The sequence below is a fragment of the Lolium perenne genome, chromosome 4 (assembly GCF_019359855.2).
Source record: "Lolium perenne isolate Kyuss_39 chromosome 4, Kyuss_2.0, whole genome shotgun sequence".
NCBI classification, from domain to species: domain Eukaryota; kingdom Viridiplantae; phylum Streptophyta; class Magnoliopsida; order Poales; family Poaceae; genus Lolium; species Lolium perenne.
Window position 1 is genome coordinate 66,658,262 of NC_067247.2, and position 15,476 is coordinate 66,673,737.

Consider the following 15,476-nt stretch of genomic DNA (forward strand, 5'->3'; position numbering starts at 1 on the left):
CTCATCATGTCATGTATGTGCATTGTCATGCCCTCTCTATTTGTCAATTGCCCAACTGTAATTTGTTCACCCAACATGCTATTTATCTTATGGGAGAGACACCTCTAGTGAACTGTGGACCCCGGTCCATTCTTTTACATCGAATACAATCTACTGCAATACTTGTTCTACTATTTTCTGCAAACAATCATCATCCACACTATACATCTAATCCTTTGTTACAGCAAGCCGGTGAGATTGACAACCTCACTGTTTTGTTGGGGCAAAGTACTTTGGTTGTGTTGTGCAGGTTCCACGTTGGCGCCGGAATCCCTGGTGTTGCGCCGCACTACATCTCGCCGCCATCAACCTTCAACGTGCTTCTTGGCTCCTACTGGTTCGATAAACCTTGGTTTCTTACTGAGGGAAAACTTGCTGCTGTACACATCATACCTTCCTCTTGGGGTTCCCAACAGACGAGTGCTTTACCGTCACAAGGAAGCTACTACGCCCACGTCAACTACACGCTAGCAGAGTCCTACGATAAGTGGTACAAGCCCTCGCCGTCCCCGCCGCGCAACAGTGGCCGGTGGGGAGACCCCGGCCAGGGCACCAGCAGCCAGGCGGCGGCGGCGCCGCGTTTCGACGACGACGGCTCCGACGATGATGGCGGCGACGACGACAAGGACTACACTTCGGCCTCTATGTATGAACTTCGCCCTGTATATAGTAAATATCATTAAATTTAGTCTAAATTCAATCTTTTTAGCCGTATTTCGTCAAGTTTTCGTTTTTCAAAATTAGATCGCCGTCTTCGCCTGAGATCGCAGCTGGGAAACTGGCCCTCCCCACGCCTTTTTTACGTCCAATCCGAACGAAATTTACCCCGGATTTCGGCGTGGGAAGGCCAAACGAGTGGAGATGCTCTTACTCCGTACTTGGGAGTGGAAGAAACAGCGAGGAAGACGACACAGTCGCATGCATAAGAGCATCCCCATCCGTTGGAGGCCCCCGGGCCATAATCCGGATGAAAATTCGTCCGGATTAGATCTATTTTTAGTATGGGGAGCAACGATTTTCCAGCCGTCCCGGGGAATTTGCGCGGGCCAGAGCGTGGAATCTTCACTGACACGCGGGCCAGAGCGCGAAATTTGCTCCATCCGGAGTCCCCGGCAGCACCCCGGGAAACCGAGGATGGCATGGGGAGTCCGGACAGATTTAGGCCCAAATCCGGACGAAAACAAGAAGTTGTGGGCGTAAGAGCATCTCCACTCGTCTCCCCACAGAGCCCCCCACGGCCACATTTTTTCATCCGGACGGCGAAAAACGGCCCAGTCAGGCCCCCGGTTCCTCGTTTTGGTCCGGATTTGAGCCTATTTTCGTCCGGACTCCCCATGCCATCCCCGGCCCCCCGGGGAGCGCTCGGGGACTCCGGATGAAGCTAAACCAACCACCCACGCCCACGTGTCTCCTCTTTCGTCCGGATTCCCCGAGCCATCCTCTTTTTCCCCGAGAAACGCCGCTTGGGGAGCACACGACTGGGAAACTACTCCTCCCCACGCCAAATCTTCCTCCAATCCGGACGAAAATTTCGCCGGATTTGGGCGTGGGGAGCGCCAACGAGTGGGGATGCTCTAACTGGATCAGTTTCGTCCATCCGGATAAAAAAAGAGACCCTGAGGAGCTTCCGGGGCATGAGTGGAGATGCTCTAAGGGAAGCCATAGGTGTCCGTGCCATCAGTCCTGAGCGAAGAAAATGCACTGCCGGTCAGTCGTCACCACTCTCCAGCGTTTGCATCCACTTAAAAGCGTTAAGCCACACACTACATCGCCTGCCGGGCCGGATGGGCCTAACCCTCGGCCCAAGTCTATGGAAACTGGGCCTGGAGACAGCCTACCAGGCCCAGATAAACTTACTAACGGGCCCATATGCATGAAGCTCCCCTATTTGTTTTTTCAACCACGTCTTGTGCTTCTTCAACTTAGAAGCTCAAAAATGAGATGTAGGAGTACATCCAAACCAGTTTATAACAACTGCAGATATAACAAAGGTACAGCCTACAAGGAACAAACCTCAACTTCACATCAAACAAAATACTAGCTAGACTGCATACAGCGAAATCACTCGATGGTTGTTGGGGACAAAGCTTATTGCACGGACGAACAAATTGAATCTACACGTGAAACAAAACAACTAAATGCGGGAAAGAAATAATAGGAACCGTTGAACAAATTATGTATGCAAAGTGAACTGGGCTTAGACGAACAAACTCTGGAGTCCATGTAAAGAATCATGACAGCATGGAAGATAAAAATAGAGCATGGAAGAACAAATTTGAACACGTGAAGAAACTGATATCAACTTGAACCTTAAAAATGTAAGTGTTTCAAAAAAAAAAAATCATCTATTGAACAAAAATCAAATTATACAAAAGAAGAAATAAAATCATGACAAAACATGATTTAAAATAAAGGAAATAAAATAAAAAGTGTGAAGATCATATAAAAATGAAATAAAACATAAAATAAAGGATCTAGTGAAATGAAAGGAACTAATCGACCGAACCTAGGAAACTAAATGGGACAGCCCACTAATGCGCGTATGCGGGCGGAATGGTTGTTCGGTAGCGCTAGGACATTAGCAAGAAATTTCCGGATATCACTTCGAGCGGCTGACCTTCCCCAAGTTCGGTCTAGCCGGCAGCAACACGACATTAGGCCATCTCTAACGGGGAGATCCATTTTCGATTTTCGCGTTCGGTAGACCCTGTACACAGACTAACTTTTATATGAAAAATATTGTTTAAGTTCCTTTTGAGGGCAAGCAAGACTCTATTGCGGGTATTTATTAATCAAATCAACACTTACATCGTCAACTAACAACGGAACAACGAAACCTGTTGGATCCTCAAACAAAAAATTCGGCTGGGAATCCACCTCCTTAGGTAACAAATGGGCAACAAAATGTGCTTCTCTAGGGTAATAATTAAATTCTACTCTAGAGAACGATGTAGCCTAGATACAAATGTACTCCCTCCGGTCCTATTTAATTGACTCGGATTTAGTATAAAGTTATGCTAAATCCGAGTCAATTAAAAGAGACTAGAGGGAGTATATATCTTCGACAATAGATGCAGTTGCTGCAGCGGCGTGTTCTCTCTCCTGCATAGTCTCTACCATCTCCTAGCAATCAGATTGAACTATCAACTTGTTTGCCCCTAATTGATTTGCAAGATTATAAACCATGCTTTATTGTCAGTGCCTCTGTAGTGGCTGCATCAAAAGCATACTCCAAACAAGTGCATGTGAAAATATTGTTCAACTGCATGGACATCTGTGTCGAGGGAAACCCAGGAGACGATACCTGCTACAAAATACCATGATAGGCCATGGCACGTAGAAGTATATTATATATATGACCGTCAGAAGACTCCCATTCCTTCAAACATGGCAGTAAATTGCATAGAATTAATTATTATAATTTTATATTTCCTTTGTGGTGCATGATCTCTATCCGTTAACAGGCATACAGCAAATGACGTGTTGGAGGGAGGAGCGCACAGAAATTCTGTTTTGGAAAGCAAGATTAATTACGATTGCAATTTTCCTTTCTTTTGTCGTAATCTAAGACCAGTTTTTCTTTCCTTTCTTCCTTCGTGATTTATTTGTGCGACCAGAGGTGATACGCAGGCAACGAACTACGCACGTGCTATCAATTAAGTCGATGTCCTATATGCGTTTGCACGAGGAAGAAGGGAGCTTTGCCGTCAGGCGGCGCCCAAAAGAGCTTTGCGTCTGAGTGAGAATCGAAATGCTATAGATGATTTCAAGATAGACAAAAATTGGATACCACTATAGATTTAAGCTCAGTAAAATCCTCATCAAAAGTTCGTAACTAAGTTGCACGGCTAAGGCCGACCCAAATCCTCGTGAATTATTCCCATTCCCTCTCGTTCATTTTTTTTTCGAGGGTTTCTCACTCATTAATGGCACACTACGGAAAAGAAACCTAAATTCCTAGCTGTCCGTGACGGGCTTGGTGGTGAGTCCGTAGCCGAAGGGGAAGAGCGGGTCGTAGAGCTTGTCGCCGTAGTTCATGGGCAGCTGGTCGACGGACCTGAACCAGGTGCGCGGCAGCTTCCCCGTGAAGCCGTAGTCCCCGAAGAGCACGTCGGCGACGCCGTGGCCCTCGGTGCCCGGCAGCCACGCGGCGACGAAGGCGTCCATGGTGTCGAGGTAGGGCTCGATGACGAGCGGGCGGCCCGAGACGAGGACCACGACGCACTTGACGAGCTCGCAGACGTCCCTGATGACGTCGGGCCCCGGGGATGGGATGGTGAGGTTCTGGTTGTCGCCGGCAGTCTCGGCATAGGGCGGCTCGCCCACCACGACGACGGCGTAGTCGTACTGGTCCTTGCCCTTGGAGATGGAGTCCTTGTCCGGGTGCTCCGTGAACTCGATCACCGTCTTGTTGCTCACGGCCGACTTGACCGCCTCCAGGATCGTGGTACCTGCATGTCCGCGTCGACGTCCACAATTCAGTATTAAAGAAGACAGAGGAATAAATCTGTTCATGAGATTAATTTGTGAGGCATGCATGCGAACCCTGGCCAGTGATGTTGTTTCCGGCGTGTCCCTGCCACGTGTTTGTCCAGCCACCGCACTGGAGGCCGAGGTCGTGGGCGTGGCTGCCGGCGACGAGGATCTTCTTGGCATTCTTGGACAGCGGCAGCACCGGCGGCCCGTCCTTTTTGCCGTTCTTGAGCAGCACGAGCGACTTACGGACGGCGTCGCGCGCGAGCTCACGGTGCGCCTTGCTGCCGAGGTGGTCGGTGAGGCGGTGGTCGGGCAGGGGGTCCTCGAAGAGGCCCATTGTGAACTTGACCCTGAGGATCCGGCTGACGGCGTCGTTGATCCTGTCCATCTTGATGGAGCCGTTCTTGGCCTGCGAGATGACGTCGGCGACGAACTCGGTGTAGTCGTAGGGGACCATGACCATGTCGATGCCGGCATGGAGCGTCTCCTGGATGGAGTGGTAGTAGTGCTGGTGCGGCGGATTCGTGATCCTGTCCACCGCCTGCCAGTCCGTGATCACGAACCCCTGCATTATGATGCGCGTACACCCAATTAGTTGCTTCCTTCAGATCGATCGCAAACTCACTCCAAACGAAAATGCAGATGAATGAATGAATGAATTACCCTGAAGTGCATCCTTTCCTTGAGGATCTGGGTGATGAGGAACTTGTTCTCGTGCATCTTGACGCCGTTCCAGCTGGAGTAGGAGATCATGATGGAGGAGATGCCCTTGATGACGGCGTCGTCGTAGGGCGGCATGTGGATACGCATGAGGTCGTGGAAGTTCATCACCGTGTTGTTCTCGTTTATCCCGCGCTTCGTCCCGCCGTCGCCGACGTAGTGCTTGGCGCACCCGGCCACGTTCTTGGACCCGGCCACGGCGGGGATGCCCTTGGGGTGCCGACTGGAGACGTCGCCCTGCAGTCCGGTCACCACGGACGCCGTCATCAGCTGCACCAGCTTCGTGTCCTCGCTGAAGCTCTCGTAGCACCGGCCCCATCTAGGATCACGGCAAACCTGCACGCATCGCAAACACACATATGTAAAAGGTTGATTGATTGATCCTTCACAAATCACAATATATGTATACAGTGACGGATGGATTGATGGATTACTTACCGCGACACATGGAGCGAAGGCGTAGGGGATGCCGGTGGCCCTGGTCTCCAGCGCCGTGGCCCGGCCGATGAGCTTGACGAGGCTGGCGTCCCGGGTGGCGCCCAGGCCGATGTTGTGCGGGAAGATGGTGGCGTTGTAGGCGTTGTTGTTGCCGTGCACGGCGTCGATGCCGTAGATGATGGGGATGCCGAGGCGGGTCTTGAGCGCCGCCTTCTGCATCTTGGTGATCATCTGCTGCCACGTCGCCGCTGACGCCTTCTCCGACGGCGGGCTGCCACCGCCGCTCAGCACGCTCCCTGCAGCAATCACACCCATTAAATTAGAGGGCTACATACATGAACACGATCGCCGGTGAGGAATCCGAGCGAAAAAAATTTAGGATCGATCATGGCGGCGACAGATCACGTACCGACGAAGTACTTCTGGATGACGGAGGAGGAGGCGTTGGCGCGCTCGATCTGCGTCATCTGGCCGATCTTCTCCTCGAGCGTCATGCGGCTGACGAGATCCGCCACGCGCTCCTGGATCGGCTGCTTCGGGTCCTTGTACTTGACGTTCGCCGCACCGGCCACCGAGGTACCGGCGGCAGCAACAAGCAGCAGGAGGAGGAGGCACGCCACCCTGGCCGCCGCCGGCGAGAAGCCGTTCCTTGGAACCAGCATTGCCATTTTCAAACTGTAGCGAAGAACTAAGTGAAGTGAGGACTGATGAGGAGTGGCGGAAGGAGCTGGTGAATTTATAGTGCGGGATGCAGGAGAGGAGAGACTACGTGGAGGTGACCGTTTCCACGGTGGTTATCTGATCTCTTGGCATGCGGCTCGGTCTTGCGCCGAGGGCGAGCCGTGCGCGTCGATGGAACCGTTGCAACAAATCGAGGGAACGGCGCCTCCCTGGGTCCTGCATTTCCTAGGCTCAAATTGTGTATTCGTTGCATTCGGCGGCCCGGAATGCCCATTTACGGCTGTTCTAGTTCTCAGAAGGAAAAAACAAAAACCTTACAGATGTTCTAAGTACAAAAAAATTACTTTCGGGGGAAAAATGTGCCACACGTCACAAACTCACAATGGCGTGGCGACTATATGCACTTAAATTAAATACACCATTGAAGTTCCAGTTTATTACTTGCTCCGATTTAAAGTATAGTGCATGAGAGCTTTGTTCTAAGACAAGCTTTGTAAATTTGATGAATTCTATACACTCCTGTACTGTAGGTATTTTTCAAGCCCAATAGAATCGCCGGCATCCCCGTGTCGTCCCCTTGGCCAAGGGCGCGAATCGGGCGCACCGGCGCCTCACGGAACGACGGTTTTCGCGGGTGGGGGCGCCTTGTCAGGCAGAGGACGTGACGGTTCGCATCGACCGCGACGCGGGAAGGTTGGTCGTCGGCGTTTCATGGTCTCCCACGCGGAAACCGAGGCGGCCACGAGGGCTGCGACTGGCCACGCGGCGTCCAGTCGCCTTATATGTGGGTAGTTGCCACCGCTATATATTACGGATGCCATCCACCACCGCCGCTCCATTCTCTCCTCTCCACATCAAAATGTCGCGCCATCTGAAGACCACCTACTCGATGCTTGGCCTCAACGGCCACGCGCTGCCTCCACCACCACTCCAGCCGCAGCCGGAGCTGCATGCCGACGCGGAGTACAGCTCCGACGAGGACGAGGACCCACGGTTCGCGGCGTGGCACGAGGTCTACGTCGCAGAGGCGCAAGCAGAGGCAGCACAGTCGGGCGAGCCGCCGAAGGCCCCCGCCCACCCGGAGCAGGCGGCGATCCTCGCGTTGCTGAACGCGCAACGATACCAGCGGTTGAAGGAGGAGGAGCGCAACTTCGTCAATGACGCGAACCTCGAGCACGTCCTCGAGATCTCGCGCCAGCGAGCGGCCACGGAGGAGGCGAGACGCCGCCTCATGGAGGCGGAGCGACAAAAGCTCGCAGAGCTCAACGCTCAGCGCCACTACGAGGCTTTCGCCCGCCAGCAGGCGAGGCGCGCCGAGATCGAAGCTTCTCGGGAAAGGCTGGAAGCGCGGGGACAGCGCAGCCGGCAAGCCCCTGCGACGTCGGCCGCCATGCTTCAAGCCCAGATGCGTGAAGCAAGGGAGGAGAAGCGGGCACGGACGCAGGCGGCAATGGCGAAGAACGACGACGAGGCAGGCCGTCGAGCGCCCCAACCGACGGCCAGTAGATCAACATTAAGTTTAAGTTTTAGTTATGTTTAAATTCGAGCTACTTTTGTATAAATTTCGTATGAATTTTGGTTTTTAAATATCATTTTAAATTTCAAAATCTATCGGGGCTAGCGTATGGGGGGCGCCGGTGTGGGAGCAGCACCCACAAATAGCGGATGCTACGCCGGCGCCCCCCATACGGCAATGCCGACGCCCCTACCGGCGACTATTTGGGGACTGCCGGTGGAGATGCTCTTACATGAGCTGAAATAGGATGTGATGGTGGTGAAGGATTTTTAGCAGCAGTGAAGTACAATAATTTGTGTATTTGCTCTAAAACTAAAAAATAAGAACAAAGGGGGTCTAGATTCAGTAATTAGCATAGAATCTGATTGGAATTTAATACTTGAGTTGTGGGTGTTCAATTCTTCCCCGCGGAATATAATTTAAATTACCTCGTCTGCTCTTTTAGTAGCAGCTATAGCTCTCCTAAGAGCAACAGTCAGAACCGGAGGTTTCTTTGTAAGAACAAAGTACTGTATAAAAAAGCAAGAAATAAAAATAAAAATCCGAGTTATCCAAAACACAATTATTCTCCCTTGTAATACAACGCCAAAAGAACTAATGGTCCTACAGGTGCACATGCTCGTTTTATAGTTTTGCAAATGTATTTCCGCTTGTTTGTTTAACCTAACAAGGGTGTCTTTGGAATGACTAGATTTCTCATTTGATACAAAGACACCATAAATTTCACATGCACCTTATTTATGTGTGTAACAAGTGATGTTTTTGGGGACTTTTGCAATATGTAAAAATGAACTGGATATGCAAGAATTGAGGAAATAATGTAAAATTACGAGAGGGACTTAACTAAGGATGTGTAGGATTGGTAATTGGGATATGGTTCACATGATCATGTAGTGAGATACAATTTTATGAGTGGATATCGTATTGTGACTCATTTTGCTATATGTATTAAATCTTAATAGATAGAGAATATGTGAGAAGGATACACTGCCACATGTTGACCTTTGGTAAGAAGTTCAACTTCTTCCATGGTGTCAAATTATTAGTCCTCGCCCTGCTCTAGAAAATACCTTGTGGATGATATTTATGTTGGTGAACACATATTTCCGTTAATTATTCCAGAGATACATAACCACCACTAATAATTTGTCCATGTTTACATTACTAAAAGACATATCATTATGCTTTATAAGTTGTACTTGCCATACTTGCAGGTAGTGGTCTGATCGATCAAATTTCACCCTTTGACTTTGTTACCCCTGTCTTTGCCGTAGTCACATAAATTGTTTTCACATTTATGTATCTCCTCTCCTCCTTTAGTTATCTCTGCTCCATGAGTGACTCATGCATCCTAAATTCATCATTTATATTTATTCTGCCAACCATATACCTCCACATTTTCTCGCTCCTTTCATCACCACTCCATTTCCACCGCATGACACTTTCCCTTGCTCCTAGATCACAGAGAGCATTATGAATGGTTTCCTTACCAATGCCGCAAGTTATTGTAAGTATACATGGGTGTTCTATCTTGGTTGGAGTTCTACCTTCCAAGGGGTAACTTGTAACAACTGCAATTGATTCTAGAACTTGTTTCTTCCTATTTAGGAGCCCTCTCAGGAATTTAGAGTAAGTAGGAACTGGAATAGCATCAGCCAAAGGTAATAACAAACATAAATCTTATAAAGCTCGAGCAAATGATTTATACAATTCATTTTATTCCGATTCTCCTAGCGTTTAGGGTATGGAAGTGACCCCTTCATCATTGGTTTCTCTTTTACCTTAGGAGACGATTCATGCTTACTTGGGGAATTCTTATTATTTTTGAGGTTGTGTAGCTCATTTATCCTTGGTTATTATTATCTCTTGTGGTTGCTCACGGTTGGGTTCCGCTTTTTCCCTTCCATCCACAGTTTCTACATCGGAGTCATTCAATTCTTCTTCTCGGTTTCTCCTACTTAGCCTTCTTCCTATTGAGACTTCTACTTCATATGAGCTTCTAATTTAATATCATCTTGAGGATCAACTAGATTTTCCTCTTCTTGACTAATCTATTGAGTTTCTTTTATCTTTTGTGCTTGTTCTTCATATCAATCCAGACCTTTTGGTCCCTGCACTTGGCAACCACCTCCCGTAACAACATTAGAAACAAAAGTTCTTTTAAAATCTTCTTTCTTAAGTAAGAGGGATTGAGTCTTAGCTATTTACTCACACTGAGCTCTAACCATGCGAGAATGCATTCTTAAATGTTTAGTAATATGCCCCTTTTCATCTAATTGTTCAGCTAGTTGTGATATCGTCTTAGCTTTGTCATTTAGGTACTTTTGAATACTATAGTCAACTGCATAGACGACATAAACACACACCTATATTATTTATCCGCCACCAACATGCCAGTACCGTACATGATTACCACAATTTCAGGTCCACGGAAGTGTATGCTACTGAACACACAAAAGTAGGATATGTTGTTGATCTCCCGATCTACCCCTTCCACTTTGGCAGCTTTTTGGTTGCAAGGTGTTTTATGGAACTTCTAGAAGCGTGTTTGCAATCAGGCAAACAATATAGATTATGTGATTAGCTGGTGAGTTTATCTCAATATCCCTGAATAGATATTAGTTTCTTCTTACTTCTTAGCATGGGTTCGATTGTGTTTTCATGGGGAAAAATTACTCCTTAGTAGTTGAATGTTATTGTAGTCAAACTTTAAGGAATTTCATGTTTAATAATGTCTACAATTTCTTCCTTATTTGAGGGGTAAGGAAGGTGCTCTGCCATTCAATTTGATTTGGAAAGAAAGTTTATGTACATAAGATCTCAGAAGAGACCAGAAAAAGGAAAGAATGGTGTCCAAATAACAAAAAAGGTGTCGCTCGACCACCAAAACTAGTTGGTTTGGTCTCCAGGTGTTGGAGATATGCCCAAGAGGCAATAATAAAGTGATTATTATATATCTTTATGTTTATGATAAATGTTTGCATACCATGCTATAATTGTATTAACCGAAACATTGATACATGTGTGTTATGTAAACAACAAGGAGTCCCTAGTAAGCCTCTTGTATAACTAGCTTGTTGATTAATAGATGATCATAGTTTCATGATCATGAACATTGGATGTTATTAATAACAAGGTTATGTCATTGATAAATGATGTAATGGACATACACCCAAATAAGCGTAGCATATGATCACGTCATTAAGTTCTATTTGCTATAAGCTTTCGATACATAGTTACCTAGTCCTTCGACCATGAGATCATATAAATCACTTATACCGGAAGGGTACTTTGATTACATCAAACGCCACTGCGTAAATGGGTGGTTATAAAGGTGGGATTAAGTATTCGGAAAGTATGAGTTGAGGCATATGGATCAAGAGTGGGATATTGTCCATCCCGATGACGGATAGATATACTCTGGGCCCTCTCGGTGGAATGTCGTCTAATTAGTTTGCAAGTATATGAATGGTTCATAAGAGATGACATACCACGGTACGAGTGTAAGAGCAAGATCTATGACCCTTGTTTTGTGTGTTTGATAACAACACTCGAACAATTCTAACCGTGCACAAAGATTATCTTTGATGGATTTGTAGGTGTACGGTGCCCTCGCTGAACACACTATGATCGGAAGACTGAAGCGTAGATCTTAGGTTTTCTGGTTTTGTGTGTGTGTCGTGAGGTAACATGGTACGAGAGGAAAAGAGGAAAAAGCTGTTTTAGTCTTTGCGGTACTACCGGTACCAGGAGCGGTAGTACCGCTACCCCTACTGGTACCGCCCGAGATACCGCTCTGAGGATTGCATATGGAAATGTCCCACAGAACCCGTTACGGTACCTTTACGGTACCATGAGCGGTAGTACCGCTTGAGAGCGGTAGTACCGCCCACGGTACCGCTCAAGTACTGTAACGCGTTACGGTCGTACCGATGTGGTACTGCTTCGGTACCGCTTCGAGTCCAGTAAGCTCTGGACCCTGTTGCGGTACCTCGAGCGGTACCGCAAGCAGTAGTACCGCAATGTGTCCACGTGGACAAGTTCAGTGGGGATTCGAACTCAGAGCGGTAGTACCGCTTCCAGAAGCGGTAGTACCGCTTAGGCAAAAACAGCAGGTAACGGTTGGATTTGGAGGGACCTATATAAAGGCCCCTTCTTCTCCAGCCAGCCTTAGCTCTTCTCTCTCTCTCCTCCATTGTTGCTGAGCTCAAACTTAGTGGATCTCTCTTCCTACCCAATCAATCTTCATGGGTTGTTGGGAGCCTCCTTGTGGTGTGGAGCTCGCCCCAACCTTGTGAAGGAATCACCGCCTCGACCGGTGCCTTAGTGCAGAAGGGGGAGCACCTTTGTGGAACTCTCTCGAAGGTGAGGCCTTCCTTCGTGGTGTGGCCGTCTAGTCTCTTGTGTGAGGATAGCACCTCCTCAACGCAGACGTACTCCCTTTTGTGGGAGGAACTGCGGGAAAAAACCTCGCCTCGTCTCCGCGCCCTCCGGTTGTCCCGCTCCTTACTCTTACTATCTTGTGATTGTTCCTTTGCTTGTTGTACTTGTCTAGGATCATTGTAGGAACACCGCCATCGCTAAAGCTATCATATTTATCTTCCGTTACACTAAAAATTGCAAAAGGCTAAAACTTGACGTAGCGCCCATTCACCCCCCCTCTTGTTCGCTACGATCCATTCAATTGGTATCAGAGCAAGGTTTTCTTGCTTGGGCTTTACCGCCTAAGAAATGGCCGAACAAGAGAATGGAGAGAATGGGTTCCTTCCCGGTGAGCAATCACCTCCACTATCAATTGTCGATAGCACTCCGGCTACTTTGGATGACCTCAAGAAATTGGAGTCATCCATTGTATCTCAATTGAAGGCTATGATGATGGAGTTGATTGCTCCCAAATCAACCCCCAAGGCAAGTGTCGATGTTCCTCCACCACAAGTCAACACCCTTCCTCTTGTTGATTTTGTCGCGCAATCGACAAAACCACCTCGAGAAGGGGAACTTGAGGACGTTGCCACTTCATCAAAAGGGAAGGATGAATCACCGGTTGAGGGACAATTAGGAGGTTATCATGCGGTGCCCCCACCAAGTGATTACTCCCTAAATGTCCCAATACCCATGCCTCGCATCTTGGCTCATGGCTCACCACCACTACTTGAATCCAATAACTTTGAAAATTGGCAATTCTTGATGAAATCTTATGTGCACAGCGCGTCTACCAAGCTTTAGCGCATCATTAAGGAAGGCTATTCACCAAGAGACCCAAAGAACTTGACAAGAAGAGAGGTCGTGGATGGTCAACTCAACACCACCGCCATCTATATGATTCACATGGCCGTCACGCCCAAGGATTGCACTCATATCCGCTCGCTCAAGACCGCCAAGGAAGCATGGGATAAACTTGACAAGCTCTTCCTCGGGAATGAGAGCATCCAAAGCTCTCGTTTCAATGAAGTGAACAACATGGCCATATCTAAAGAGAATGTGGAAGACCGTGTTGCTTGCACCCACAATACTCGCAAGCCCAACTTTGCATTGAAAATGAAGGACTATGGAGCTAGTGAAAGCCATGTGGATCCCATTGAGTGGAGTCCGGATGGTCTCAAGGCCGAATATCGTGAACACATGGCTCGTGCCGTCAAGAGTTTTTGGAATGAATACAAGAGACAAAGCTCCATACAATTTTGCTACAATTGTGGCGACACAAGGCACCTTGTTGCGGAGTGTATCTATGAGAGAAAAAAAAGATCATCTTGCTACAATTGTGGTGACAAAAGGCACCTTGTTGCGGAATGTATCTATGAGAGAAGGGATGAAAATGATGGAATGCTCGTTCGCAAGAGCGGGTTTAGATCTCTCTCCAAAGGGCTCTCTGACAAGGTATCAACTTGTCAATGCCTACGGATTGTAGACTAGGGTTTAGTTAGATGTAGAGGGCAAGTAGATCTCGAAGGTTTCAGCCGAAAAGTACTCGACGAATATAAAACTAGGGTTGTCTTGATGTAGATTTGATGCTTTCTTTGTCCCTCAACTCCCCCTTATATAGGAGGTGGAGCCGAGGGATTCGTATTGTACAAGTTACAGAGTTCGGGAAGGTTTCTAACACATCCCACTAGATTACAAACATCATCTCCTAATACAACTCTAGCTTTCCTTAATAACAACTTGGGCTTCCGATTCTTCTTATTCTTCGAGTCATGGGCCTTCAGTAAACCCCGGGTACTATCTTCGGCAGGCCCATTGGGGATGCCTATGTCAGTAGCCCCCGAGATTTTGCTTGAATCGCAGAATCGGGGAAAATCTCCACTGTTTAGATTTACTCTATAACTTTAAACTTCTCTATATTTCTTCATAATAATTTCTATATTGTACAGGGATAATGGTGATTGGGGCTAGTTCATCTGACGGATCAGGTACTAGTTAACTGCTCTAGTGGCAATCCGCAAAAACCTACTTCAAGATCACATCCCCGGACATGACCTCGGGATACTGGTGTAAACTTCGACAGGTGCCGCTTAAGGTCTTACCATTCTATCGAGTCCCAGTCATATTTTATCGGGTACCTAACGCATCCGTTAGGATTTTTCTTCGTATCTGTTGATACGGATAAAAGTAGCAAACCGACGTCAGAGACGGCGCCACGCCACTCAGAACGGATCTGGGGTCTTACCTTCGCAAAGTTTTGCGGCATTCAGAAATTGTTTGCAACTTTGGCGTTCTGAGAATATATTGTCGAGTGCTTATTTGGCTGTTGGAATGGCACATTTTATTGAGTCAACGGATGACTTAAATTGCTTTCCCGATGGGAGTATATGTAGAGTTACTTTAACTCGAAATATACTCTCTTGTTCTTCTATCTTTCTTCTCTTTTTTATATAATTTCATCGGGTACGCGAACAGCGTTCCCGATGGGAGTAGCCCCCGAGGCTACAGCCAAGGACTTGTGCTTGGGTGTAGGCTCCACATTTTATGCCGCTATATTTTCTTTCTCTTTCGAAATTTTCAAATCTCTCGGGTGCGCGAACAGCGCTCCCGATGGGAGTAGCCCCCGAGGCTATGAGCAAATAATTTGTATTTGATCATAGGCTCACACCATATCTATTTTGTCTTTCTCAAACTTTTCATTTGTTTCAAAGTAGCCCCCGAGCATTTGGGCAAAAACTTGTATTTGATCAAAGGCTCCCGAAATAATCAATAATCTTTTGCTGTCGAAATTTTTGTCATGCGTCTTTGTCGAAAATTTCTCTTGTCAAGGTGACATCATTGCTTACGATAGCCACGATTACTGTATCGGGAATATGCGAGAACCGCTTCTCTCTCTGCCTTGTGGGTCCAATTTTCCTATCCAATTGACACGTCGTGCACGTGGGGGACACACGTCGTCCGTTTTTTCCGGCACACGCACTGTATCGCCTGTCCGTTCACTTCTCAGTAAAAATCCATTTTTACCCCTTGTCCACGTGTTTGCCATCTGCATCATAATTTTTCCATCCAACGGCTGTGTCGACTCGCCGCACCACTACATAAAGCCATCGTCTTCCTCCTTCAGCACTTTCGCTCGCGCCACATCTCTACTCCTCCTCTGCAAATCCTCCATTGCTTCCATTGC

At 47.7% G+C, this 15,476-nt stretch overlaps 1 protein-coding gene across 1 annotated transcript; it reads right to left on the reverse strand.

Annotated features, from left to right (window-relative positions):
* Positions 1 to 3,838: 3,838 nt before the first annotated feature.
* On the reverse strand, positions 3,839 to 6,365 carry LOC127292845 (uncharacterized). Its single transcript, XM_051322353.1, has 5 exons — positions 6,083 to 6,365; positions 5,674 to 5,969; positions 5,179 to 5,571; positions 4,585 to 5,080; positions 3,839 to 4,490 (listed from the first exon to the last, which is right to left on the reverse strand). The coding sequence occupies exons 1-5, from the start codon at positions 6,339 to 6,341 to the stop codon at positions 3,997 to 3,999; spliced, it is 1,938 nt and encodes a 645-aa protein (XP_051178313.1). The 5' UTR covers positions 6,342 to 6,365; the 3' UTR covers positions 3,839 to 3,996.
* Positions 6,366 to 15,476: the final 9,111 nt, after the last annotated feature.